Source organism: Melopsittacus undulatus, chromosome 10 (assembly GCF_012275295.1).
Source record: "Melopsittacus undulatus isolate bMelUnd1 chromosome 10, bMelUnd1.mat.Z, whole genome shotgun sequence".
Lineage (NCBI taxonomy): Eukaryota > Metazoa > Chordata > Aves > Psittaciformes > Psittaculidae > Melopsittacus > Melopsittacus undulatus.
Genome location: NC_047536.1, coordinates 34,093,946 through 34,121,230, shown reverse-complemented (window position 1 = coordinate 34,121,230; position 27,285 = coordinate 34,093,946). Strand labels below are relative to the sequence as shown.

Below are 27,285 nucleotides of genomic sequence, written 5' to 3'. Positions count from 1 at the left end.
CGGCTCTGGTCGGGTCGGTACGGGTCTGCTCGGCTCGGCACGGCACGACTCGGGTCGGCTCAGCTCGGCATTGCTTGGGACGGCACGGCACGGCTTAGCACGGCTCGGCTCGGGTTGGCATGGCACGGCTCGGCTCAGGTCGGCTCGGTTCGGGTCGGCTCTGCCCGGCTCGGCTCGGGTCTGCACGGGTCTGCACGTCTCGGGTCAGCACGGGTCGGCACGGCTCAGGTCGGCTCTGCTCGGCACGACTCGGGTCGGCTCAGCACGGCTTGGCTCGGCTCGGGTCGACGCTGGGCTCCCTCCTGGCAAAGGGGAAGCAAGGGACCTGCCCCTGACCGAGTTCCCCCTCGAGCCCTTGCCCAAGCCGCCGCCGTTCCCCGCGGTGCTGACCCCACCTCGTGCCACGGGGCCGGTCCCGGCACGTCGGAGGGCACCGAGAGCCGGAGCGTGCAGCGGGTCCGGTGCCCAGTGAGCGTGAACCCGGTCGGGGATCTCCGCCCACCCTGGGCCGGCTCAGCCCCCGGCCGCTCGCTTCCATTTCCTGCTCCGCTTCTCGTTCTCGCTGCCCGCAGCCGGTGCCCATGGCCCGTCCCGACTCCGCGGCCCCGCTCCCGTCCGGGCAGCTCCGCATCGTCCCGCAGCAGCCCTCGGGTGAGTCCCGTAGTGAGGGGCTTCGACGGGAGGGTCTGGGGGCAGGAGGCGTTCGGGGGCTGGAGCCTGGGGCTGGAGGGGTCTGGGGGCAGAAGGAGCCTCGGGGCTGTGCTCGGCTCCAGGCCGGCTCCTGGCACAGCCCCAGCAGAGCCCCGGCAGCCCCGGTCCGTGGCACACAGCGCTGGGGAGTTAAGGTTTAACAGCACTCGGGAGCGTTTCCTGCCAGGAATTCCCCTTGGCTCCCTCTGCACCTCTCTGGACTCGGAGCAAACACAGCTCCTGTGTTAACGGCACCACAGAGGATGTGTTTGCCCGTTCTTGTTCATTTTGAACGTGGTTTCTGCCACTCCCGGCGCCTGCGGCTTCTCTCTGCCAAACCCTGGGATAGTTCTCAGCTGAGTTAGTACAAACTCGGCTCAATCTGGGGCTGCTCTGGGCTGAGAGGAGCCCCAACCTCTCCTGTCCTCTGCCCAGGTGTGGGTGCCCAGAAGAGCTTTCAGCTGCATCAGCCCCAGAGGAAGCTGTGGGTGACAGCAGGGGATACACTCACCCTGACCTGCACCGTGTCTGGATATGGTCCCATTGGTCCTGTGAAGTGGCTGAAGGGCTGGGGCCGTGAGAACGAGACCATCTATGACCAGACGGGCACGTTCCCCCGTGTGATGCGGGCAGCGACTGGGTCCGACACAGACTTCACCATCCACATCAGGGACGTTCGCCCCGAGGATGCTGGTACCTATTACTGTGTGAAGTTCAACAAGTCTGTGCATGATGTTTCGGTGTTTCAGCGTGGAAAGGGCACCGAGGTGTCCCTGAGTGGTGAGTGGGGCTCCCAGTGGGATGCTGCTCCCCAGGACCCCGTCCCACAGCCTCCACCCTGCCCACTGCCTCGCACCCACCACCCTCTCTTGTTGTACCTCTGCAGAGGCAGCCCTGGCTCCCAGCATGGTGGCTGTAGCTGCAGTGCTGTGCTTCCTCCTCCTCGGCTTCTTCATCGCCCTTTGCATGTACAGGAGGAAGTTCAGAGGCCAGGCAGAGAGCCAGGACCCAGCCAGGCCAGTGGCTGGAGGCAGCTTCTTGCCCATCCCTCTGCGGTGCTGTGCAGGGACCCCCAGCTCCCCCAGGTTTGTACTCATCATTCTGCACCCTGAGAACTGCCTTATCCACCCTCTCATCCTGGTTCCTCTCCTGCTGGAGCAGTGGTTTTCCCCATAAAACCTCCTTTACTGGCAGGCACATCACTGCACTGTGTTGCCTCTCCCTGTTTCATGGGTGGGAGCTCCCTGCAGCCCCTCACTGCAGTGTCTGAGCCCAGCCCAGGCACACAGACAGCACCCTGTCTGTCTCTGCCTTCAGTGTGGGCATTGTGTGGCCACATGCTGCAGTCCCCAGCTAAAGCTGGGGAAGGGCATTGAGGAAGGCTGAGTGTGGAGGGGACCCAGCTGCCTTTAACACTAACAGCAATCCTTCCCCCTCGCAGCCAAGCCTTGGACCCAGAGACCTCCCATCTGGCCAGCCAGGTAAGAGCAAGCTGGGACCATGGGGAAGAGCATCCCACGGTGATGCTCTGGCTTGTGGGGATTCCACCAGGCTCTGGGGCCAGGGTAGGCAATGGGTGAGCATCAGCCATCACCATGGCACGATGCCATCTGTGCAGCCACAGGCTTGAGCCTGCCCTTAGGGTTACTTGTGGAGGCTTTCCCTTAGGACAGCATTCCCCATGCGTGTGCTCTTCCACAGCAAAGGAGCAAGGAGGACAATGACATCCACTACGCTGATCTCCAGCCCCTGCCCGCAGCCCCACAGCACAGCAGGAGCCCCGGCACAGCCTGCTCTGAGTACGCCAGCATCAGGGTCCCTGCCAAGTGATGTTTGGCACCAGAGGCTGCATAAAGCCCATTCTGGGGGAGGAAGCTGGGATGTTTCTGCAGGGCTCAATAAAGGAGAAGTGGATCTGTTTGTGTGGCACATCCCGTCCAGGCCTGCACCCTGGGCTCGGAGCTGCCAAAGCTTCCCTAATTCATTCCCACCTCGGCAGCTGGGCTGGGCTCAGCAGCAGCTCTGCCAGGACCCAGTAGACATCTCAAGCACAGGATGAGGCCATGAGGCTGAGCACCTCTGCCTTGTGCAGGCTGTGGGGTGCTGAGCCAGGACTGTTCCCACCAGCAAGGGCTGTCGATGGCACTTCCCCAGCTCAGCAGGTCCGTGATGTGTGTTACCTTCTCTCCACGCTGAGCCCATCCCCATTAAAGCCACCAAACAGGCACTGCCATCCTGCCCCATTGGGTTCAGAGCAAACAGGCCTGGTCCTGTGGGGTCCGGGGGCTCTGTGCCCTCCACAGCCTGTGCCAGCTCAGGCTGGGTTTTGGGAACGTGGCTCATGGTGCTGTGGTAGCTCTTCCATCCCTTCTCCCTGATCCGTGCACATCCCCAGCTCCAGCCAGGGCATGCACATCCCCTGCTCCATGCACATCTGTTCCATGCACATCCCCTGCTCCATGCACATCTGTTCCATGCACATCCCCTGCTCCATGCACATCTGCACTATGCACATCCCCTGCTCCATGCATATCTGTTCCATGCACATCCTCTGCTCCATGCACATCTGTTCCATGCACATCCTCTGCTCCATGCACATCTGCTCATTGCCCACCCCCGGGGGGAGCAGGCTGGTGGCTGAGGCTGGAGCACGGTGACCACAGGAAGCCCCAGGGTGCATGCACCATGCGGTCAGCACCCGAGTGCAGCCGGTGTCACACTCATGCCTGCACCCAGCCCTCCCCACATGGGTGCTGCAGGGGAAACACGCTTTTCAAGCAGAGGAAGGTGCTGCGGTGGCCGCTGGACCCTTGAAAGCTGCTGCAGCTGCTGGTTTGATCGGGTGTTCACTTCAGGCTTGTGACACCAAAGGAGAAGTGAAACAAGACAGGGTGAGCTCACAGTGTGTGTGCCCTGGGCAGCACAGACCTCGGGGCAGAGCTGCCATGGGGCCGCAGGAGCCATGCTTGGGGTTTATTTGCATGGCTGAATCAGTGTCCCCTGCTCCAGGGACCTGACCTGGGACACATCCGGGAGGGGGTCATGATCCAGCACTGAGGAAACAGCACCAGAGGGATGTGGAGCTGCTGGAGTGAGGCCAGAGGAGGCCATGGAGATGCTGTGAGGGCTGGAGCAGCTCTGCTCTGGAGCCAGGCTGAGAGAGCTGGGCTGGGGCAGCCTGGACATGAGAAGGCTCCTGAAGGGGAGACCTGAGAGCAGCTCCAGTGCCTAAAGGGGCTGCAGAGAACCTGGAGAGGGGCTTGGGACAAGTGCCTGTAGGGATGGGACAAGGGGAATGGCTTGAACCTGCCCCAGGGGAGACTGAGCTGAGCTCTGAGGCAGAAGCTGTTCCCTGTGAGGGTGCTGAGGCGCTGGCACAGGGTGCCCAGAGAAGCTGTGGCTGCCCCATCCCTGGCAGTGCTCAAGGCCAGGTTGGACACAGGGGCTTGGAGCAGCTGCTCCAGTGGAAGGGGTCCCTGCCCATTGGAGCTGGAGGAGCTTTAAGGTCCCTTCAACCCAAACCACTCTGGGATGCTGTGATTTGTTCCCCATTGGCAGTGAGGGGCCATGGGGAGGGGGTGTTGGGGTGAAGCCTCCCCCAGCACCAGCTCCTGAGTGCACCCAGCAGTGGCTCCATCCTGTCCCTGAGCAGGACCCTGGAGGGGAGGATGCCAGCGCCGACTATGAGCACACATCAGGATCACAATGGGGAGCACATAAAGTGTGTGGGTGAGACCGAAACCGGGGACAGACCTCACAGGAGGGGGAAATGAAATTCATTGGGATCCAGGTTTACAGGGTCAGGGGGAAACCCACTCCGGTACAAGCCTATGCAAAGCAGAGCAGAGCACCGTGGAGCTCTGTGCACCCAGTACAGGGCCCAGGTCTGCAGCTTAGTGCCCAGGAGAGGGATTTGGAGGTTATTATAGGAAAATCCTTTAAGCCACCAGCCTGGGGTGTGCGGCAGTGAAAGCACAAAGAGGCACCCGAGCACCGGCACAAGGTAAGAGCGTGTTGGGGGGCACCTGGCTTGGGGGGGTCCTCGGGGTGGGTTCCTGCTGCTGCCGTGTGCTGTGTACCAGTAAGGTGCTCACTGGGTGCTTGAGTGAGGGGTGGGAGCTTGTGTGCATCGGGGTGGATGTGGGTGATGCTGGGGCTGGTACCCACCAGGCTCCTGCCCATGGTACAGAACCCGTGGATGGATGGGTGGGTGGATGGGTGGGTGGATGGATGGATGGATGGTGGGGCTCAGTGTCCAAGCTGGGGAGGGGACACACCAAGGCTTTGGGCTGTATCCCAGTACTGGACCCCATCCATGGCCATGCCAGGGTGGTGCCGTGCCAAGGCAAGGATGCTGGTGAGGCTGTGGTGCTGCATCCTAGCAAAGCAGCCCATGCCACAGCAGGAAGCTCCTGGCACATGGGTGTTGTGGGGCTTTAGCTGGGCTTTTCCTCCATGTGGTGTGAGCCTGGTGCTGGGATCTTGTGGGATGGCAAAGCCAAGGAAAGGGTGTTTGGGATGGGGTGGGGAGAAGGCAGGAAGCAGGAGGTGGGGAAGGGCCGGTGGAGGTGCTGAGGTGAGAGGGCTGGCAGGGAGTGCGGGGCAGCGGTGTGTGCCATGCCATGCAGTGCCGTGCAGTGCCATGCAGTGCCATGCAGTGCCGTGCAGTGCCATGCAGTGCCATGCAGTGCCGTGCAGTGCCGTGCAGTGCCATGCAGTGCCGTGCAGTGCCATGCAGTGCCGTGCAGTGCCGTGTGGGGGGCACGGGCTGTGCCAAGAGCCAACGGGGAGCAGGAGCCTCAATGGAACACACAGGATAACAGAGAGCCATTAACGCAGAGCGCGATGGGGGAGGCCCCAGCAGCCGCAGGAGGAACAAGGGTTTAGTGAACACCCAGGAAGAGCAGGGGCTCAGCTGGCGATGGGGCGGCTGAAACGGGGGGTGCAGGGTCTCTCTGGAGCCCTGGGGGGCAGGACAGGGCTGGCAGCGCCTGCAGGCAGAGGGACAAAGCTGAGCTTGTGCTGGAGCCAGGGGCAAAGGGAGGAGATGGGGATAAATGCCCAGGGATGCTCCAGCTCCAGGGTGAGAAGCAGAGACCCCCCCTCTGCCCCATGCTGACAGTGCCCCCGCAGGGATGGGAGCCTGGGGCCATCCTGTCTGCCGGCATCGCTCCAGCTTGTCCCATCCAGCAGACCCAGCCAAGGTCCTGATTTGTGGCTGGTGCTGTCCAAGATGCCTTCATGCTCCTGCTTTGTCCAAGCCCTTTATTTGCTGCTGTGAGAACGGGGTGGCCATGAGCCCATCCCCAAGGACAGACAGGATGGTCCCTTTGCACATCAGCGTTAGACAAACAGCCGCAGGTCCAAGAGGGACCCACACGATGCCGCAGGTGATGCCATGGGGACCCTGTATGCTGTGAGATCCAGGTGATGCCATAGGGATGTGGTGCTAGGACACTGATGGGGACCAGCATGAGCTGGAGGGACAGCTTGGAACGGGTGGGAGGGGCACAGAGATGCTTTGCTTGTCCCCAGGATTGTGCCCACTGGCTGCCCAGTGCTGTGCTCCTGCTGGGAGAGGAGCACAGGGCAGGGAGAAGCCTTGGGATGCTGCATGGCCAGACCCTGATCCCACCAATTCCAAACCCACCTTCGCAGCTCCCCATTTCTCAGGTTTTCCCTTGGAAAGCCGGGAATGAAGCTGAAGTAAACCAGTGACATGGGCTTGATGCTGTTCCTGTTTATTTTGCATCCTATTGAGCCTTCTTCCCTGGTTTCACAGTTATTGTGGGCTCTTATTGAAGGGGATAACCAGGTCTGGGACCTGGGGTTGTCATAGGAACTGTTTCAGTGCCGCAGCCTCACCACCAGCCTCATCCTCCCCCCGGGCTCCTCATGCAGTGAGGATCTCACTGGCACTGCAGAGGTGTCTCCAGTGCCCCCCAGCACTGGGGCACCCTATGGGCTCCCTGCAGCCATGGGGAAGTGAACCAGGACCCCTGGGCTTTGAACTGGGGAGAGGCATGGAGGATGCTGCTGGTTGGTGTGGATCCTCTGGTGTCTAATGGAAGGTTGTGCTGCTGCAGCTGTTACTGTGGATGCTCTGTCCGACCTGGAATGATTGTCATTAAATCCCTGGAGCTGAGGGCACATGGGGCAGATCAGGGGCTGCCCCCCAGCCTTTCCCCATCTCCTCCATGGCAGGCAGAGGGGGCAGGCAGTGAAAATGGAAGTGTCAACCTCAATTTCAAAGGGAATCCTTTGTGCCCAACACTCCTTTGGCCTGTGCAATCCTTCACTGCGGGATGTGGAGGCCAAGCCTCTGGCAATGACTAAAGGGGTTTCCAGGGCCGAGGGACGAACAGGAACATCCAGTGCTTAAGACTCACTTTGTGTGTTGGGTGTTTCACGGGACACTGCTCAGGAACAATCACCCTCTGGAGCCGCTCAGGAGGTGGATCCAGCTGCGGTGCTTGGTCCTGCCGGTGCCCCAGGGAAGGTGCCAGGGTGTCCTATGGGGGTGTCCTATGGGGGTGTCCTGTGGGGTATCCTATGGGGGTGTCCTGTGGGGGTGTCCTGTGGGGTGTCCTGTGGGGGTATCCTGTGGGGGTGTCCTATGGGGTGTCCTATGGGGGTGTCCTGTGGGGTATCCTATGGGGTGTCCTATGGGGGTGTCCTGTGGGGTGTCCTATGGGGGTGTCCTGTGGGGTGTCCTATGGGGTGTCCTGTGGGGGTGTCCTATGGGGGTGTCCTGTGGGGGTGTCCTGTGGGGGTGTCCTATGGGGGTGTCCTGTGGTTGTACCATCAGTGCATCACCCATTGGGGTGGTCCTGGACCCTGACACCCACATGTGCACCGTGCCCGGCTCCGTGTATGCTCCATGGGTTTTACCCCAGGTAAAGATCCGGAGCTGCCGTTTGGGAAGGGGAAACCCTTCGGGAGCTCCGCTGTGGGGGTCCCCGGTGCTCCCCGCTCCTCCTGGCACGCAGTAACCTCCATCCTGGCCGCAGTCCCGGCGCTGGCAGAGCCCCAAGCGCAGGGAGAGGGGAACAGCATTGAGAGAGGGGCAAAGCAGCCGCTGCGGGAGGAGCCGGCACCGGCTCAATGCGGGCTCTCAACGGGCTTTTGTTGGCCCCCGACGTGCCCAGCGCTGCTGCCAGCACGGAGGGGCTGTGCCGGAGCTTGCCCAGCGCCGTGGCTCAGCACCGTGGCCGTGGGCAGGATGCGGAGCCTCGGTCGGGAGGCTGCATCGGCTCGGCCGGGCCGGCCGCAGGGTGGGCAGCGCAGCGGGATACAGGGATTGCTTCTGACAGAGCCATTTGTTCCGCAAGGTTCAGCTTAATTTTATAATGGCACCGGTCACTATGGCAACGTGTAAAAATAACGGGTCCCGAGACCGGCAAATTCCCCTTAAACAGGGCCGGTCCATGGGAACCACAGCATCCTCCTGCCCGCAGCATCCCCGTGCCTGCAGCATCCCCGTCCCCACAGCATCCTCCTGCCCACAGCATCCTCCTGCCCACAGCATCCTCCTGCCCTCAGCATCCTCCTGCCCTCAGCATCCCCATGCCCAGAGCATCCTCCTGCCCGCAGCATCCTCCTGCCCTCAGCATCCCCATGCCCACAGCATCCCCATGCCCACAGCATCCTCCTGCCCACAGCATCCTCCTGCCCACAGCATCCTCCTGCCCGCAGCATCCTTCTGCCCACAGCATCCCCCTGCCCATAGCATCCTCCTGCCCATGGCATCCTCCTGCCCACAGCATCCCCATGCCCGCAGCATCCCCCTGCCCGCAGCATCCCCGTGCCCGCAGCATCCCCATGCCCACAGCATCCCCCTGCCCGCAGCATCCCCGTGCCCGCAGCATCCCCCTGCCCGCAGCATCCCCGTGCCCGCAGCATCCCCATGCCCACAGCATCCTCCTGCCCGCAGCATCCCCGTGCCCGCAGCATCCTCCTGCCTGCAGCATCCCCGTGCCCACAGCATCCTTATGCCCTCAGCACTGTCTCTGCCGCTGCCTGCGCAGTGGTTAGTGTTTGGGTGAGGATTCACACCATGAGTAATTAGTGGTGTTAACTGCTTATGCCTTGGGATGATGATTTCGGTTGCTAATCCTTCGGGCTAGGCAGAGCTCGCAGTTGCTAATTGGGTGGATGTCATTAATGCCTGTGGCCAGGAGCTGCTGTTCCAGAGCCTGAGCATCCCTCTTGCATGTTGCAGGGGAGATGCTTTGCTGACAGCCCTCTTGGTACCCAAGACCCAGCCATGGGGTTGGTGCCCACCGGGACCAGAGCCTGCAGCTGGGGTCCCCCTCACACCCACAACCCACCCTGGAGCTGTCGCACACACACATACAAGCACATGCACAGGCAGAACAGGTTTCCCACACACATGGGCCCTCCTCAGCAGACATCAGCTGTGTCCTGGCTCCAAGGTTTCCGGTCACTGCTCCTAATGGATAATCCCAGGAACGTTTCTAACCCTGTCAGGCATCACACGGACCCTCCAAATCCCTGATCCCTGATGCAGCTCCCGCAGGCTGAGCTCCAGGATGGCAGCATCTCACAGCTCTGATTTGCAGCTCCTCATCAGGGCCAGGCCAGACCCTTGGGACTGATGCAATCAACAGGAGCACGATGGATCTTGCACAGACAGAATTAATCCTGGTGCTTTGTGTTGCCCTTCAGCTTCAGAGCAAACCCACAAAGCAAAGCAGCACAGACCCCGCACACAAGCATCTTCCTGCAGCTCCCAGCAGCAGGACCAGCATGGAGCTGGGAGTGCTGGGTTCTGCTTGCTCTCAATGGGAGCAATGCAAACAGGCCCCAGCTCTGGCACAGGGAGGTTGTGAGGCTGCAGAGGGGATGGTGATGTGGGGACAGCACCCCAGGGACAGCCATTGTCAGGGCTGGGATGGTGCTGGTGGTGCTGGGTGACACAGGTGGTACCAGGTCTCCTGCACCCCAACTCAACCCTTCACTGGGGCATCTCCCCTTCCCCAGCACCACCAGTGTCTGTCCAGCACAAATCCCCCCCCAGCATCCTGCCCCCAGTGGGTGCCTCCAGTGGGAGCTGTGAGGAGCAGGCAGCGATGGGCTGGGATGGTTTAACCTCATCAATCCCCCCACGTTAGTGTTTTCATCCCCAGCTGCAGCTGCCGTGGGGCTCTATGAGGATGCTCAGCCTGCAGTGAGCTGCAGCAGTGAGCAGGGAGGGCACCCAGCGCTGCCTGCTCCTGCATTGGCTGTGCTGTCATCAGAACAATCTGCAATCAGCAAAGAGCCTGGGGAGGAGGCACAGAACCCAAAAGGCAAAGGAAAACCAAAGCGATGCTGCTCCTCACCCACCCGGTGCCAGCCAAGGGGACACCAAGGTCTTCTCCAGCATCGCTCCATGGGCTGTAGGCTCGGAGGCAGCCACAGTTCTCATGTGCATCCTGTACCCCATCCCTGTGCTGCAGCACCCTCAGGCTGTTCCATGCGGTCCCTGGCCAGCCATGGGCATGGGCATGGCACCGGCAGCACCAAGAGTAGGGGCAGCTGGAGGAGGATGGGTTGTATCCTATATGGGGAACCATCAGCAGCTCTGGCAGGGATCTGACCCCTTGGTGAGAGCTTGAGAGGGTGAATCTGTCTGGTGTCAGTGTAAGGCCTCCCAGGACCTAAACCTGGCCATGGCTGTGAGGAGCAGCCTGTGCATCGTGGGGGCTCTGGGTACCAGCACAGCCACCACAGCCCCATGGAGCAGCCCCATGCAGAGCATTCCCCTCTGGAGCAGGGATGGAGGCTTTGGCTCAAGCAGCTCCCAGGAGCCTGTCAATGATTAACACCCGGCTCCGAAATGTCCCCTGGCTCCCTGCCTGGCTCCATGTCTGCCTTCCCTGCCCCAACAACCCCACTGCTCCCAGTGCTGAGCATCCCCCCATGCCCAGACTGGGCTGGGGAAGTGCTGCAGGGCAGGCACTGCCCAGCTCCCACCATGGCACCTCACGGGAACTGGGGTGAGCCCCAAGCAGCCCCACAGCTCCCAGCAAGTGCATGAATCAGGGTGCAGGATTGGGGCCACCCCACACTGAGCTGCACTGGGGGGGAGCTGCCTTGCACCCTGGTCCACATCCTTGTGCTGTGGATGCAGGAGGCTGCAGTGTGGGGCTGCTGGGGCTCTGCTCACCCCCTGCACACACAGCAATGAGCAAAGCCTCCTCCAGAGCAGGATCCTGCAGGGAACAAAGGTCACCACAGCCTGCAGTGCTCAGGGCAGTGCATGGGCACCAAACCGGCCTGGCCGGATCCATGCATCCAAACCAGCCCTCTCAGCCGGGTGTTCCTGGCCCGTCAGCAGTTTCACCCTAAACCCCCTCTGCCCATCGGCTCCAGGTCAGGCAGGGCCACTTCCAGGCCAGGCACAGGATATAAACCACCTTTCCTGCTCTGACACAGGCAGGAGGAATTCCCCCAGTCGGAGGAGCACAGAGCTGCATTAAGGAAGCCTGGATGAGTTACTGTGTTCCATGGCACTGGGATGGGTGAGCTGTGCTGCAGATACAGTCCCTGCTGCAGCTCATTGCATCCCGTTTTGCTCAGTGGATGGTGGTGGACAGCCCGGTTCTGCTGCAGCAGCCCAGGACGATGGTGCACCAGCAGCATGAGGACACTGGGAGCATCATCCCACACCAGTGCAGTGCGGCACCCGCATCCCTCCCTTGTGATCCCTTTTATCCCAGTTTATGGGCTGGGAGGGGATGGGATGATGCTGGCAGAGCACTGAGGGCCATAGAACCAAGTGGGCTGTGATGAGGGATGCGGCTCCCTGCAGAGGCTGTGGTGACAGGCGGCGGAGGCGGCTTCCTTGGAATACCCCACGTCGGGAAGCACCTCCCCAGCACCATCTGCACCCACCGGCGGGGCCAGGGCTCAGATGAGGACCTGAGATAGCTCAGCTCAACCTTACATCACACTTAATGCCCGACTGAAGCAGAGCAGCTGTGGCTGCCCCATCCCTGGCATCAAGGCCAGGTTGGACACAGGGGCTTGGAGCATCGTGCTCCATTGGAAGGGATCCCTGCCCTTGACAGGGTTGGAATTAGAGGCTCTTTAAGGTCCCTGCTTACTCAGCATCCTGCACAGCCCACCCCTGACTCAGCAATCACAGCCTTAACGAAGCTCCTGCAGCTCATTTCCCCTCCCAGGCCCTCTCCCACATAAGGGAGTGAGCTGAGGACACCCATCCCTAGCTGCTGATGGCAGTGGGTGATGCTGCTGGAGTGTGCAGGGAGCAGACAGGTATGGTACCCACTGCTGCCCCTACAAGCCGGGGCTCTCAGTGCTGGGGTGCTCTCAGTGTGGGTGCTGCTGCCGTTGTCCCCTATCTCCAGGTCATGGTCTGCCCTGGCTACTCCTTGCAAATAGGCTGTGGGTCACTTCTTCCCCTCCTCATATTAACATATTGCTTGTTCTAAGTTAATATCAGATAAAACTAATTTAAGCTCTTTCTGTACTGGATGTCTTGGATTAAATTGGCATGGTACCTAATGAAGCTGAAGCTCCATTTGTTGTGCTGGAAGCCCTAAATATCAGCAGTGTAATTGGTGCTACCTACTTTAGAAGGCATTTGTGTGGTTTTTCCCCAGCCTAAAGCCCTGTGGGGGTGATGACTCGAAGCCTGAGGGATGATGGGGAGAGGCAGGAGGGCTTTGGGATGTGTCTGCCTGGCTCATAGACTGGGGAGGTCATGGAATCCAGCACTGGAGCTGGAGAAGGGATGGGGTAAATGTGCTGTGTCCTTTGCCTGGTTGCTCCCTGGCTGCAGGGAAGCTGTGCTGTGCACTGGAGCAGATCTTGGGCTGGGCTTGGCTCTGATGCGGTCGCACACACATTGGGCTTGTTGTGGTGAGCCATGGAAGCACCATCTCCTATGGTGCTGGGTTGTGTCTGGGGCTGGGCCAGGATGCAACCAGGCAGCTCTGAGCTTCCCTGGGGCAGTAAGGAGCTGCAGCCCCAAATGCCTCTGTTTGTTACTGGGTTACTGTGGAGCACTCCTATGGGTGCTGGCTGCTTGCTGGTGCTTAAGCACAGTTCTGCACCCATAGCCCCAAACCAGCCCTGTGGGGTGCTGGTTTTAGGGTGGTTTCTAGGCTGATGTCCAAAGTGTTGGTGTTTTCCACATGTTTATCTCTAAGCTTTCCCAGCTGGTTTGGGTTTGGAGGCTGGATTGAGCCCACAAGCTCTCTGGGACAGGGCTGTGTCCTGGTGCTGGTCGCTTGGGCCATAGGTAACCTCCTCACTGCACTGTAACTGTGCTTGCCTGAGGTTGAGGAGTGTGGATCCCAATGGAGGAAGTCTTTGGCAGGGGAGGAAATGCAGTTCCCTCCATCAGTAATGAAACGTGGCTCATTGGTAGGCCCAGGTTTGGCATCAGAGGCAGGAACCGAATCCTGTTCCATCCCCATCACTGTGAGTCCCCCTCCAGCAGAAGCCAGGTAGGGATGAGACAGGAGCTGCCCAGGGGATGAAAGAGCTGCATGGGCAAAGCCAATGCTGCAAGACCCCAGCTTGGGGCTGGGACCACCCTAGTGAGGCTCCAATGGCTCGTTGGGTGCTGCCAGGCTCAGACAAGAGGGTCTTGGGCCCCTCTACACATGGATGCTGCTGCCCTGGTCAGGGATCCCAGTGCAGGGAGAGGTCCCCATCTCCTTTGAGGGGGAAAGCACTCGCATTGCCCACATAGAGCTGGACATGGGGAGATGCAGGAGCACATTGGAGCTGGGGTAGCTTTGGCTGGAGCCCTCACCCCCAGGATGGGGACCAGAGCCCTGCCTCCCTCCAGCATCCAAGTGAGTGATCCCAGTCCAGCCAGAGCAGGATGCTGGCTGCATGAATGAGGCTCTTTGCTGTGCTCTGAGCTCAGGAAACCAACCTGTGCTTGGAAAGCTCTCCTCAAACAGCCCTGATCCTCCCCACGCTGGGGCTGGGGAGACCTGGGCTCCAGAAGCATCCCTATGGGCTGGAGCATGAGGATGCTGCAGAGGGGAGCACAGCCTGGCTGCATGCTGCAGCACTGGAGTCTGGCAGCGCTGCCTGCCCTGCCAGGCAGCCTCCTGCTCACTGTGGGTGTTTGGTGCAGGAGGAAGCTACTAATGGTGGTGCTGAGCCTCCCGAAATGCTCCTGCTCCTCTTGGGTATGGGAAGGAGCCGAGAGCTCTTCCCCCCCAGGTTCATTGCTACAAGGGCAGGGGCTGCCCTTTGGGGTGCATCCTCCGACACCCCCGTGTTCAAACAGGTCCCTGCGATGCCAAGTGGAAGGGCCGTGGGCAGGAGGGGAGGCAGCTGAGCCTGCCCATATGCTTCCTAATGGGGAGCAATAGCAGCTCTTCCCGGGAAGCTCTCGCTGTGCCATCTGCTCTGCTGTGGTACCTTCTCTCGCAGAGCTTTTTTAGGCTCTAACTTCCCTTCCCAAGTGCTCGGCGGCGGCTGCTTGCGTATGGGCTCATCCCCACGTTGTGATCGCCTCCAAACAGGTTGTCTGATCCTTCAGTGCTGAGCAGAGGAACAGCCCAGACAGGCTGAAGGCAGCCAGGCCCCCGGAGCTGTGCTTCCAGTTAAAAATAACCAGGGAAGTGGCTGGGAATGGCTGCAGCACCTTCCCTTTTACTGGGTACCTACTTGCCCTATGGGTGCCTGCTGCTGGGTGGGATGTGCTGCCCCATTGCACTGTAGAATCATGGGATCACTTAGGCTGGAAAAGGCCTTAAAGCTCCTCCAGCCTCAACACCTTCCACTGGAGCAGCTGCTCCAAGCCTGTATCCAACCTGGCCTTGAGCACTGCCAGGGATGGGGCAGCCTCAGGACACCCCATTCCCATATTCCCACACATGCTGCTAATCCCATGTCCAATCTCTCTGCAGAGCAGTTACTCATTTCCATGTCCTGCTGCATGTGCAGGAGGCCAGAAGCCAAACCCGGGGCTGCTCCAGGTCCCTGCTGCTGGCTCTGGCCCTCGCCAGCTGTGTGAAGGGGAAACAAACACCGGCCGCAGGGGGCTTTGCAGCAGGAGAAGCTGCGGGTTCAGTGCTTGAAGGCAGCTGGGGGGGTTCCCAGAGGGAGGTGCGGATGCCTGGAGGGGCAGGTCCCGGCTCCCAGCAGCTAAATTAGGGCTGGATGCAACACATGGGCGTAGCTGGGGCCGAGGGGGAGGCTGTGGGGCTGGGGAGGCGCAGACTGATGGTGCCAAGTCCCTTCAGAAGCTCTGCTGTTTGTTTGTGCGGGGCTCGAAATAAACTGACAGCCCCAGCATGGGCAGGAGGAGGGAGCCGGCAGACGGTCCCGCAGCACACAGTGGGTTGGATGGGTGCTGGATGGGGGTGCTGGAAGCCCCCACTCAGCACTGGGCTGAGGGCATCTGCCCCGTCCCCGTGTGGGCAGAGGGAAGTGGGTGCTTTGGGATGTGCTGGAGCTGGGGCTGCCAGCATCGGGGCTGCCTGCAGGTGACTGTGTTCATGCGGGGATGAAGCTGGTCCTTGTGTTGAGGTTTCTGTGTGTAGTGGGAGAAGCTGCTGCAGGTGCGGTGGAGAATGTGTCCTTATGGCTCCATGGGAAGGGATCTGTGTCAGAGAGAAGCAGGGTGGTGCAGGGGCTGCATTCCATGGATGCTCACATCCAGATACTTTCCCCTTCCTTAGATCTGTCTCCCCTTGCAGCTGCCTCGTCCTCAGGGTCTTGCCTGCCAAGGGCTCCTGCTAATCCTGTCCTGCTGAGGGGACATCATGGGGATGTCTCCATGCTCTAGGGATGCAGGGGCTGGCAAGGAACCTGGAGAGGGGCTTGGGACAAGAGCCTGTAGGGACAGGCCAAGGGGAATGGCTTGAACCTGCCCAAGAGAGGGGAGACTGAGCTGAGCTCTTAGGCAGAAGCTGTTCCCTGTGAGGGTGCTGAGGCGCTGGCACAGGGTGCCCAGAGAAGCTGTGGCTGCCCCATCCCTGGCAGTGCTCAAGGCCAGGTTGGACACAGGGGCTTGGAGCAGCTGCTCCAGTGGAAGGGGTCCCTGCCCTGGCAGGGGTTGGAGCTGGAGGAGCTTTAAGCTCCCTTCCAACCCAAACCAGGCTGGGATTCCATCATTTCATCTCCCCATCTACCTTCTGTCTGTCCACACCAGGGCTCCCTCTTCACTTTGACCCCCCCCTCCCCTCCAGGCTGAGCTGCTCCATCCACGTGGCACCTCCAAAATGCTGCCTGTGTCTGCTGTAGGAAGGTGCATCCCCCCCATCGCATTCAGGACCCCCAGTACCGGCTGTCCCCACCAGCCCCGCTCCAGCGCAGGGATGCTGTGCTGCACACAGCGCCCGGTGCCTGCCGGGGGGGGGGGATCCCAGCCCACCTTAAGTCAGCCGCTCACCGGAGGGACCTTGCGAAAGCCAAACCCGCTGCGGGGCGGGCGGTGCTCGGTGCTTCGCCCCCGCCGCTGGGAAGCGACCTTAGACCGGGGCGGACGGACGGACACCCCCCCCCCCACCGGCAGCCGGTGCCGCCCCCTTCCCCCTCCGCCCTCCCGGTACCACGGTAACGGAGCGGGCGGGGAGGCCCCGTAGAGCGGTCGGTGCCGGGGCCCGGCCCCGGTGGGTGCCCACGGGCGGCGGCGGGGGGGGGGGGGGGGGGGGGGCCGGGCTGTGCGTGCGCTCGGAGCCGGGAGGAGGGAACCCAGCTCCTCCTTCCTCATTCGGGGCTGGGGCAGCGGCGCCCGCTCCGGCCGCGTTCTGCCTTTTCCCCTTTTCTCCTGTTATTAAACCCAAAAGCCAAGCGCGGAGCTCGGCAGCATCTCCAGCCCCTGCCGCCCCGAGACCACCGGCGATGGAGCCGCTCCTCCGGGGGCCCTGGCCGCTGACCTGCCTGGTGCTGCTCTCCCTGTCAGGTAAGCCCCGGCCCTGCAGCTCCCATTGCTCTTCCCGTCTTTTCCCCCTTCCTTTCCCCTCCATCCTCGCCTCTCCTTCCCCTTCTCCGCGCACCTCCCGACCGCGACATGATGCCGTTCGGTTTGACCTTTCTCCGCGGTGACCTAGAGCTCGGTGATGGGCTCCCCTCCCGCAGGGGCCTCGCTCCGCCGCTCCTCCAGCAGCAAACTTCCAGGCAGACATTCCCGTTCCCAGCCAGACGAGGTTATTCGGCAGGGACGTGAAGCCGCATGTTGTTTCCACCCGTTTGCTAGCACCCCCTGCCAGCTACGTGAGAGGAAAATCTCTGCAAGCCCAAATTCCTGCTCGGAGGTTGATGGGGAGGATGGTGGAGCAGGCAGGGGAAGGCTGTGCTGAGGGCTGCCATTAACTTCAGATACACCCCATCAAGGCCAGGCTGGATGGGGCTTGGAGCAACCTGCTCTGGTGGAAGGTGTCCCTGCCTGTGGCAGGGGATTGAAACCAGATGAGCTTTAAGGTTCCTTCCAACCCAAACCATTCAATGAACTTGTTTTTCTTGTTACCCCCCTGCTTTACACCCTCCCCCCCTCCCCAATACAGTTCTTGCTGCTCCAACCCAACTGTTGAGCACTGAAGTGATGGGATTGCACCATCCCTGCGGGCACCTTGCGCCACCCAGCCCTGCTGTGAGCATCAGCTATGGGGCACCCCCAGCTCCTGCTGCTACCCCTGTGTCCCCCAGCCCTCCTTGGGCTGCTGGCCTCCCCAGCATGGCCCAGGGCTCCACCAGCCCCTGGGGCTGCAGCGTGAGGTGGTCAGGGTTTGTGTTGCTCTCTGGCTGTTTCTCTTCCCTTACCAGCAATGGGAAGTTTCTTGCCCCACCAGGAATGAAGCCTTGTGGTGGCTGCTGCTTTCAAGGAGGTTTCCTTTCTAGGATGTTTCGTTTCAGTGCTCTTCATGCTAAGGAATCGCTCTCCTTTAGCCTGGTCAGTCCCCAATTCCCCCCTTCCAGTGGGATCCCACTACAGATAACCCAGCCCAGGCTCCCATAGGGGGAAGCCCATCTTCCCCCAGGCCCATGGGAACTGTTTACCCCCAAAGCTTTCCCTGGGCAGGGAGTTGAGCGCAAACTTGAGCAGAAAGCAAATGCTTTCAGCACAACACTCCTTGCTTTGAGTTGCCTGATCACAACTGAGAAGTGTTGGCCCCAAGCTGAAAACTCCCAGTTGCTGAGAGCCAAGAAGGCTTTGGCTGTGAGTGGTGCTTCTGAGTGAACCGCTGTGATTTCCTGCCACGGGAGAATGGCTCCAGCAATGTGCTTGAGTTTAATTAAACGTGGCCTTGGGAGTTGGAGCCCCATTTTCCCAAGGCAGCCATAGGGAAAGGACCATCGTGGGGTGGGAAGCCGTGCTCTGCATCCCTGAGTTCGGGTGCGAGCATGTGGATCCGAAGCCTTTACTTCCATGCGGTGAACGCGCCTGGGCCATGGCTCAAGTGAAGCTTGGGCTGCAGGAGAGCTGGCCCAGGCCCTGCTGCTTCAATAGTGCTTCTGCAGAAGCAAAGGGGAAAGGGAAGGTCCTGTTGGAGCTCTTCCTGGAGGGCAATGAGAAGCGAGGTGCTCGGAAGCGGGGTTGCAAAGCCCTATTGCAACATCTGCGCTGTGCTTCTCGGAGCCTCCCCTAAAGAGGAAACCTCTTTGCTCGTGGGGCTCTGGCTTTCAAGCTCAATTTCTGCTAAGGCTGTAGGAGGGAAGCTCGCAAATGGTGGCTGTGTGTGATCCGAGGCTTCCTCTGATGTCACATCAGGGAGATACAGCCTTTACTACAACCCTCCCGGCGCCGCACCGGGATCCGTGTGGCTCAGCAGCTTATCCTGGGGTCTCTCTTCTTGGCTGCCCCCAAACTGCAGATTCCAGGCCCTTTATAGAGGCAGCACCTGTTTGTTTCCCCATGGGCGGCCCGGCTGCAGGTGGAATTCCAATGGGATTATTCTGGGGCTCCTCTTGCCCTTCAGCAAGTGCCCGCAGGGCTCTGGATGCCGGTGACCAGCTGCACTGCTTCTGTACTGGAGCTGCTCACCCCACTCCTTTGGAAGGGGGGGAAATAAGCTCTATTTTTATCGGGAAGCATCCGAGCAGCCTCTCCTGAATTCAACCCCAGCCTCTTGCAATCTGTTCCGTATCGAATACTTCAAAAGGTGGAATACAGGGAAGGAAAATGTGTCACCGAGATGGGAACTTGCACCGCAGCGGGTGATGCTGCTCCCACATTAAACCCAATGCCAGGCTCTGCCAGGCCAGGTGCAGCACGATGCCCGTGCTCGTGCCGCTGCTCCGGGCTGGAAGTGCTCCGGGTCTGCCTTGCGAGGGTGCTCCCACCTACATGGGGATCGTCAGGTGATGCTTGTTGGGGCTCTGATCCCCTTTGCTAACTGCGGAGTGTGGGATAGAGCAGATTGCAGGGGCAGAGCACCTGAACTGCCCTGGATCTGGGTTTGAAAGCAGAGTCTCCAGGAGCTGCAGTCATGGGTGGCAGTGGCAGTGTGCAGGTGGGAGCAGTTTCATGCTGGAATGATGAGAGATTGGGCTGTGTCCCACGTGTTTGCAGCATGAGGACCCCCCTGCATCCCATTTCCAGGGCACAGGCACATTGGGATCTAGGAAAGAGCTCCCTGGCCCTGCCTGGGGTGAGCCCACAGAAAGGGGAAGGAGGGGAGGCTGCCATGGGGGGGGGGAAGGAGCCACAATGGAAACTTCACATTTTCGAACTTGCATATTCTGGGGTTTTCTGACAACTTCCCCTTTGTGTGTTCCCATGGCAGGGGCTGGGGGCACCGCACTGAGCCTGCTGCTGCAGGGGCTGCAGGGGCTTGGGCAGGATGGTCCTGGGGTGCTGGTGCTCTGACCAGGACCTGTGCCCCTCGGTGGGAGGCAGGAGCGGGTCCTGTTAAAGTGACGTGTTGTTAACGTGCTGTATCATGGCTGAAGCTCATGTTTAATAGATCTCCTGCAAACCCCGAGCGGGGTGAGCTCAGTAGCGGAGCTGTGTGTGAAAGGCTGTAAAGCAGCAAGGCTCATAGCAGAACACATGGGAAAATACCCTAAAGCCGAGCTTTAGTCCTACCTAAGAGGTTACCGAGAGCCACGTGTGCCTTCTGCAGTGAGCAAGGGACCAGCGCTGCCCCTGCAGCCTCCAGGCAGGCAGCATGGGAGCAGTGGGAAGCCCTTTGTTCCCTGCCTGCTCTGGGAGCAGCAGCACTGACAGAGAAGCCCCTTATGGCCATGGCCCCATTGCAGCAGCACCTCCAGCATCCTGTCACTGGGCAGGAGCATGGGCCCTGCCTGCACATCCCTCTGCTGCTGCCTGGAGAAGGGATGATGGGTGATGCACATGGACCATCCACAGCCCTGCTCCAAACCCCACTGCCTGCAAACATAAACCCCTGTGAGCCCAGGAGCCTTGTGGAGCTGCAGCACCAGGGATGGATGCACTCAGCACAGTTTAACTGCCCCAAGGCCCCATCACTGCATCCAAGAAACACGCTTCAAGGATGAGCAATGCCTCTGTGCCCACCCCAACCCTGCTCTGGTGCTGGGGTCAGCTCCAGGACCCCAAGGCAGGTGCTTCTCCCCACGTCCCCCCCTCCGGCACGATGTGTGGCTCATGGGGAGATGGGACAGATGGAGAGAGGGAGGATGAAGAGGAAGCGCTTGGCTCGCTGCAGGCTGGGCTGTGCTGCACAGGGTGGTGCTGGCCCCTCTGTGATGGGGACCCTGGAGGGGCTGCGGGGGGGGCACTGCCCCACACTGGTCACTATTACACAGGGCTGCAGAGGGGAGCAGGCAGCGGCTGCTGATGAGCAGAGTGAGTAACCAGCAATGGGGCCACAATGGGGATGTGAAGGGGTCCCTGTGCCCTGGTCCATGGGCTGGGTCACATCCCCATGGTGAGAGGTGGATGATGAGGGGCAGGGGATGCTTCTGTGCCTTCAAACTTCCTCTGTGTGTTACTTACCTGCTTCTTGGGAAGGGTCTGAGGCAGGAGGCAGTGCAGGAGCTCAAGGGATGCTGCAGCAGCAGCATCAGCATGTGCCCAGTGTCACTGTGTGCTGCACATGGCACACACAAGCCCCCATGGAGGACAGGGACTCTCTGACCTCTGGTTTGGTGTCGTGCAAGCAGCATGGATTTGCCTTGCAGAGCAGGGATCAGCCTGAGCGGTGCAGTTCGGATGTGACACAAACCAGGCTTCTGTCCTTGTGCACTTGTCTTATGGAGCAAGCTTGATCTGGTGTTGAGTGTGGCTAAAGCATCGTCCTTGGTGTGGCTTTGAAGGGAAACACCAAGAGCCCAAGGTTTTGTCTGTGGGTATCTGCCTATGATGTGGATGCAGCAGCCTAATGCCCTGGGCAAATCCCCTTTCATTTGGGGAACCCGGATGCACTGGTGACTGTGGCCATCGAGACCAAGTCATTGTGCAGACAGTGAGAACATCTGTGGGTGCATCACATAGTGCTGGGAGTCAGGAGGGATTAACGGCTGCCAAGATCCCTCCCCAGGCTCTGTGGGAGCCAGGAAGGGTCAGAGCAGCTTGTCCTGCAGCGGCTTCTCCTGGGAGCATCCAGCCAAGGACCTTGTCCCATCATGGGGATGGCTGCAGGGGACCAAGGGGTCTGTGCCCTGGGTTATGTCTGCAGTGGGGTGCAGGAGCCCCTGTTCAAACCTGATGCTCTCTGCATGGCCATGACACTGGTTCCGTGTGCCACTTGCAGCCGTCAGCAGTGCCTGGCCCATCATCAGCAGGGTTTAAATGGTTCTCCTATGTGGCTTAAAACTGTTCCTTTAAGCAGTGACCCGTATGGAAATCTCACTCAGTGTGGTTGTAGTAACGATGTTGGCACAACAGGCGCTGCCAACACCAACCCTTTGAGAGCCATACAGGCTATGGGGTGGCTTGTTCTGCTGCTGTAGCTACTTTCAGGGAGAAGGGAGCAGCAGCATCACTGGTTCATGGGGCTGAGCAGCTCCTGGTGCATCCCACCTGCATAGGGGTGGCCTTGGAGCCCCATCCCTGCCCGCTCTGGTGCACTTTGTTATGGCATTTGGGGAGGTGCAGTTTGTTGTCACCTGCCCATAGGGAGAGCAGAACTCCTGCAGTTTTCCTGTTAGGTGCTTCTCCCTGTGTGTAGGAAGGTATATTGGGATCGTTTGGGACAGCAGGTCTCTGGTTGTGTGAAGTGCAGTGATGTTGGCTGGATGAGGGATGCTTGGAAGGGGAGTGCTCTCTGTTGGCAATGAGCAGAGCTGGCATTGGCCTGACTGGCACCAGCTTTGGCTCACGGCTGTGCTCTGCTGGAAGGAATCAGGGCTTGGAGCCACTGCAGACGTGGGACACCCGCTGCAGTCTGTGGTGTTGCAGCCTGTGCTCTGGAGTGCCTCGGATCCTGCATCCCTGTATCCTCCCGTGTGACAGAGCCGAGCGGTGATGGAGGCAGCGGCTGTGCCAGCAGCTGGGAATTGCCTGTGTCTGAGCTGCTGTGAGCACCATGGGTGTTCATTGGCACAGCTCGGCCTGGCTGGGAGCACAGAGGTGTCCGATGCTTCTGTACCTGCAGTCACTGCCCTGGGCTCCCTGGTCCCCAGTACCAGAGCTGTGTGCTCAGCCTGGCCCTGGGTGCGGAAGGGAACCTGGTTGTGTGTGCGGTGCCAGATGTGATGCAGGCTGATGTTCCCCCCTAGGTACCGGTACCCATCTGGTTGAGGGCTTCAACCTGCATCAGCCCCAGGGCAATGTGTCGGTGACAGCGGGGGATACACTCACCCTGAACTGCACCACGTCTGGATATGGTCCCATTGGTCCTGTGAAGTGGCTGAAGGGCTGGGGCCCTGAGAACGAGACCATCTATGACCAGACAGGCACGTTCCCCCGTGTGATGCGGACAGTGATGGGGTCCGACACAGACTTCACCATCCACATCAGGGACGTTCGCCCCGAGGACGCCGGCACCTATTACTGTGTGAAGTACGAGAAGTCTGTGCGTGGGGTGGTCGTGCTTCAGCATGGAAACGGCACCCAGGTGTCCGTGTATGGTGAGTGGGGCTCCCAGAGCGGCTCGGTGCTGCCCCATTAGCAGGTCCCATGGGTCACCCCTGACCATACCCATGTCCCCATGGGGGGGCCGGGCAGGGCTGGCAGAGCCCAGTCCAACAGCCCCATTGCTTCCCCCACAGCCAAACCCAGCAGCCCGCTGGTGTCGGGGCCGCAGAGCAGAGCAGGACCGGGGCAGTCAGTGCCATTCACTTGCACGTCCGGAGGGTTCTTCCCCAAGGAGATCGCTGTGAAGTGGCTCAAGGACGGGGCTCAGATCTCGGCTCAGCAGCCCCAGGTCACCCCCGGGCAGACCAAGTCCTCCTATGATGCATCCAGCACCGTGTCAGTGACGCTGCAGGAGGGTGATGTCCGCTCGCAGCTGCAGTGTGAGGTCCATCACCGCACGCTGCCGGCCCCACTGCGGGGCAGCTTCCAGCTCAGCCGAGCCCTGCGAGGTGAGGCCTGGGGGGGATCGAGCTGGGGTGGGATATGGGGTGTGCAATGGGGCCGGGGACACCATGCACCAAGCACTGCATCTCCCTCCCAGTGCCCCCCAGTGTGCAGGTGGTGTCTGAGCCTCCGAGCCCCGTGGAGCTGAACAGGACAGTGAACTTCACGTGCCATGTGAAGGGGTTTTACCCCAGAGACGTGGCCATTGCCTGGCTGGAGAACGGGACGGAGCTGAGCGTGGGGAGCCTCCCCCCACCATCGGAGACCCCACGGGGGCTGTTCGAGCTGCGCAGCCTGGTGGAGGTGCAGGCGACGGAGGAGAGGAACGGGTCCGTGTTCACCTGCCGTGTGGTGCACGATGCTCAGAGCCCCATCAGTGGGACCAGCATCCTGCGCATCGCTGCCCCGGCCAAGGGAGGGCTGAGCGACCGGTCCCAGACTGATAACGGTGCGTGAGAGCTGCAGGGGTGATGTGAAATGTGTGTCCCCCAAAGCATCTCCCTGTTGGGGTTTGGGGTTTTCACAGGTACCGACCTCTTGTCCTCAGTGCTTCAGGTGTCACCCAGCTGAGCCTGCAGGGACTGGGTCAGTACTGGTGTTTTCAGCCCATGGTGACCTTTTCATTCATGTTTCAGACAATTTGGTCCTCATCTATGTTGTGGTGGGGGTGGTCTGCACAGTGCTGGCACTGCTGGTGGCTGCCATTCTTTACCTCATCCGGGCAAAGCAGAGCAAAGGTAAGGAAACCAATGGCTGAGGAGAGGCTGCTCCCGACCCCCTTTTCCCTCACCTCGAGCATCTGGGGATGCTGAATCCCAGCTCTGCCCAAAGGGGAGCACAGAGCAGAGCTGGCTGGGTTGGTCACAGGGAAGGCTCTGCCTGGTTGCTGCTGTGTGCCCAGAGTCAAACCTGCTTGTTCATTGTACCTAAAGAACCTGAGCCTCCCCTGCAGCTCCTGCAGTGAATGGAGCAGAACCCCAGCAAACTGCAGGCCTTGGCTCTGGGGAAAGATGTATATCTGCTCCTGTCTCTGCATGTGGGCTGGCATTCCATGGGGAAGGAGGGGGGGTCCCATTGCTTCCTGGTCTGTTCCTTGCCTAAACCATTTCTCTTCCGGCAGGTAAAAGTTCACCATCAGCTAGGTAAGTGCAGACCTCTAGTCACTGATTAACCCATGGGAACTTCAAGCTGGACAACCCAGCCTGCAAATAGGGTCCTTTGGGGCTGGGATGCAGCTGGATCCCTAAAAGCTTGCTGTGAAAGGGAAGGCAGGAGCACAGGCGCTGCCCATCTGGTTGTGGTTCTGCCCCTGCACTGATCTTATACCCAAACACTTGGCTCTTGGGGGGGCTTGGGAGGTGGGATTCCAGCCTGCAGAGATGCAGCTGGAGCAGCAAGTGAGCAAACACTCACTGGTGGGGACTCATCCTGCTGGGTGCTGCTGCGAGGAGCTTGTTCTGCATCCGAACCCCCATCACAAGGGAAGGGGCAATGGGGCATTCTATTGATGGGACTTTGTTCCCCTTTTCAGGTTACATGAGCCGGAAAAGAGCAGCGAGGCCAATCCGCAGGTGATGCACTGACCGCGGGGAGGGAGGGAGCGCAGGGGGAGGCACCAGAGGCAGGAGGAGGGTTCCTGCATGAGCCATCCCAGTGCCTCCAGTGGAGGGGGATGGTTCCCTTGTGAAGCACCAGAGTCTCCACACAGCGGCAGGAGAGGGAAGGAGCGCGGCCCTGGCCATGGGGGAGCCGCTCCCAGCATCTTTTGTGCCTTCGCCCTCTCCTCCTCCTCCTCCTCCTCCTGGAAGTCGGGTCCGTGTGCTGGGAGCCAGCGGTGCGATAGCCAACCAGGCTATTTGTGGAGTTGTTTTGCATTCGGTGACGCAGTTACGAGCGAAGTCGTGATCAGCAGCAATCTGTCCATCCCACCCAGGCTCTGCCAGCGCCGGCGTGGGCATCGCGGGGCAGCCTGGCCCCTGCTCATCCCTGTGTTCGGAGTGCGCCTGTATCCAAGGGGATGCGGTGGCTCCTGAGTCACGGTGCTGGCCCTGAACCTGTCAGTGGTGGTTTGAAGGTGTAATGTGGGGTAAAGCATCACTGTGGGGTTGTCCCAGTGGCTGCTGGCATCGCTCCCCTTCATCACAGACTGGTTTGGGTTGGAAGGGACCTTAAAGCTCCTCCAGCTCCAACCCCTGCCACGGGCAGGGACCCCTTCCACTGGAGCAGCTGCTCCAAGCCCCTGTGTCCAACCTGGCCTTGAGCACTGCCAGGGATGGGGCAGCCACAGCTTCTCTGGGCACCCTGTGCCAGCGCCTCAGCACCCTCACAGGGAACAGCTTCTGCCTCAGAGCTCAGCTCAGTCTCCCCTTGGGCAGGTTCAAGCCATTCCCCTTGGCCTGTCCCTACAGGCCCTTGTAAAAGGTACCCCCTGTACAAGCTGCAGTGGGATGACTCCAGTGCAGGGTTTGGGCTGGTTCATGGGTGGGCATGGGGATGCTCCTTGCTCATCCTTCCAAAGGAAGAACTCCTGGTGTCCCCCACAGGAATCCGACCCCAACAACCTGACCTATGCGGACCTGAACTTCGAGAAGGAGAGGAAAACCATCCGCCGGATGGTGGAGATGAGCCAGCAGTCAGAGTACGCCTGTATCCAGGGCAGCCGGGCCCCCAACGGCGATGACAACCTCACCTATGCCGACCTGGACATGGTGCACCTCAGCAAGGCACCCCCACGGCCGGCCCCGCGCCCCGAGGAAGCCGGATCCGAGTATGCCAGTGTCCAGATCCCAAGGAAGTGAGCAGCGGGATCCCTGCATCATGGGGAGCCATCCTGCTCCTTCCCGGAGGGATGTTCTTGGAAGCACCGAGAGCGATGTGAAGATGCTCTGTGGTACCCACGTTTTGGGATGGAAATGGAGCCCCCCGCACTGTGGGGCTTGGCTCCCATCTGCAGAGACCTGATTTTGGGGGGCAGCTTTGTCCCGGGGCTACCGGCTCCATCCGTGGGGATCCCCCCATAGCCACGGGGACTGCTCAGCCTCGGAGTGCCGGGATTGCCTGTGAGTGGGTTAATCCAATGCAGCAGTGACAGTGCCTCCACACCGGCTCCCATTGGAATGCCACTGCCGCCCTGACCCCGCAGGGATGGGCTGCAGCCCCTGCACTGCCTTCTGGGGCTCTGCTGCCTGGAAACCAAACTGGCTTTAAAGGAAGGACCGGAGCGTCCGCATCTCTCTTCCCAAGTGTCCCTTCTGCGGGACCTCGGTCTCGCCCCAAGGCCAATGATGCTGGGAAGGCCGGAGAGCTGAGCCCCCCCCCCGCAGGCTTCTGCCCATCCAGCCGCCCAGGGAGGCTCCAGGTACGGCCCCGAGCATCCTCTTCATCACCCTCTCCACAGCCTTGCCCTGCCCCAGGCTTGTACAACGCGTGCAGCTGGTCCCCGGCCGGTGCCCCCCCAGCCCGGTGCTCCCCGCAGGTACCGTGTAACATGTTCTGACTGTTTGCCATGTAACTGTTAATTCTCGAGCTAAACCCCAATGTTCTGTGCTGTACGTGGGTGTTCTGCTGTGTACTTAACACTAGGATTAAGATGTGCAAAACGAAGACCGAGGCCTCCGTTGAGACCCCAAAACCCCACAGAGCTCTAAGGGGACTCGCACAACCCTCCCCAGCTCTGAACGGGGCCAGGCAGGCTCCCCCCAGCCCATCCGTGGGATCAGCGTCTTCCATGTGCCCCTTCCCTGCGCCCCAATACACAGGGACACCACCCGCGTTGGCTCCCATAGCAGCCGGCTGGCCTTGCGGCATGGGGCTGGCCCCCCATGGTTGCAGGTGGGGGGGCTGTGGGGCAGGGGCTGCGTTGGGAGCGCTGGGACTGCTTGTACAGAACTTTTTTGGTTTCTTCTTCTTTTTGCTTGCGAGATATTTTTATAATAAAAGTGGAAAGTCCTGTGCTGCTGCCCCCATCAGCGTGTGCCCATGCCCTGGGGCTGCGTGCCCCACAGCAGCAGGTGGGGCTGGGATGAGGGCTATAGGGCTGGGATGAGGGCTATAGGGCTGGGATGAGGGCTATAGGGCTGGTGTCCCAGGGAGGCTCTCCCCATGCAGCCCTGCTGCATCCTTAGGTGCTCCAAGGGCAGCAGTGATGCTGC

At 60.5% G+C, this 27,285-nt stretch overlaps 2 protein-coding genes across 3 annotated transcripts; both read left to right on the top strand.

Moving 5' to 3' along the window:
• The first annotated feature begins 242 nt into the window (after positions 1-242).
• On the top strand, positions 243-2,847 carry LOC101877087 (signal-regulatory protein beta-1-like). 2 transcript variants are annotated; one of them, XM_031043754.2, is made up of 5 exons: positions 243-651; positions 1,126-1,470; positions 1,665-1,775; positions 2,132-2,171; positions 2,392-2,847. In XM_031043754.2, exons 1-5 carry the CDS (start codon positions 582-584, stop codon positions 2,747-2,749), a joined length of 924 nt encoding a protein of 307 aa, XP_030899614.2. In that variant the 5' UTR covers positions 243-581; the 3' UTR covers positions 2,750-2,847. The 2 variants fall into 2 exon arrangements, with proteins under 2 accessions (XP_030899614.2, XP_005139810.2); XM_005139753.3 differs by having other exon boundaries at positions 388-651; positions 1,577-1,775; positions 2,392-2,610.
• A 13,535-nt stretch (positions 2,848-16,382) lies between these two features.
• Positions 16,383-27,051, top strand: LOC117436774 (tyrosine-protein phosphatase non-receptor type substrate 1-like). The gene is made up of 8 exons (XM_034067272.1): positions 16,383-16,594; positions 22,333-22,683; positions 22,825-23,139; positions 23,232-23,582; positions 23,770-23,871; positions 24,255-24,276; positions 24,666-24,705; positions 25,678-27,051. Exons 1-8 carry the CDS (start codon positions 16,534-16,536, stop codon positions 25,930-25,932), a joined length of 1,497 nt encoding a protein of 498 aa, XP_033923163.1. The 5' UTR covers positions 16,383-16,533; the 3' UTR covers positions 25,933-27,051.
• Positions 27,052-27,285: the final 234 nt, after the last annotated feature.

What these genes read in the sequence shown, in the direction of transcription:
- LOC101877087 (XM_031043754.2), top strand. Translation starts at nt 582, where the DNA reads ATGGCCCGTCCCGACTCCGCGGCCCCGCTCCCGTCCGGGCAGCTCCGC. An exon ending in CACCGAGGTGTCCCTGAGTG is followed by an intron (nt 1,471 to 1,664) that starts GTGAGTGGGGCT and finishes TTGCATGTACAG; the next exon opens with GAGGAAGTTCAGAGGCCAGG. An exon ending in CCTCCCATCTGGCCAGCCAG is followed by an intron (nt 2,172 to 2,391) that starts GTAAGAGCAAGC and finishes GCTCTTCCACAG; the next exon opens with CAAAGGAGCAAGGAGGACAA.
- LOC117436774 (XM_034067272.1), top strand. Translation starts at nt 16,534, where the DNA reads ATGGAGCCGCTCCTCCGGGGGCCCTGGCCGCTGACCTGCCTGGTGCTG. An exon ending in CACCCAGGTGTCCGTGTATG is followed by an intron (nt 22,684 to 22,824) that starts GTGAGTGGGGCT and finishes CTTCCCCCACAG; the next exon opens with CCAAACCCAGCAGCCCGCTG. An exon ending in GCTCAGCCGAGCCCTGCGAG is followed by an intron (nt 23,140 to 23,231) that starts GTGAGGCCTGGG and finishes TCTCCCTCCCAG; the next exon opens with TGCCCCCCAGTGTGCAGGTG.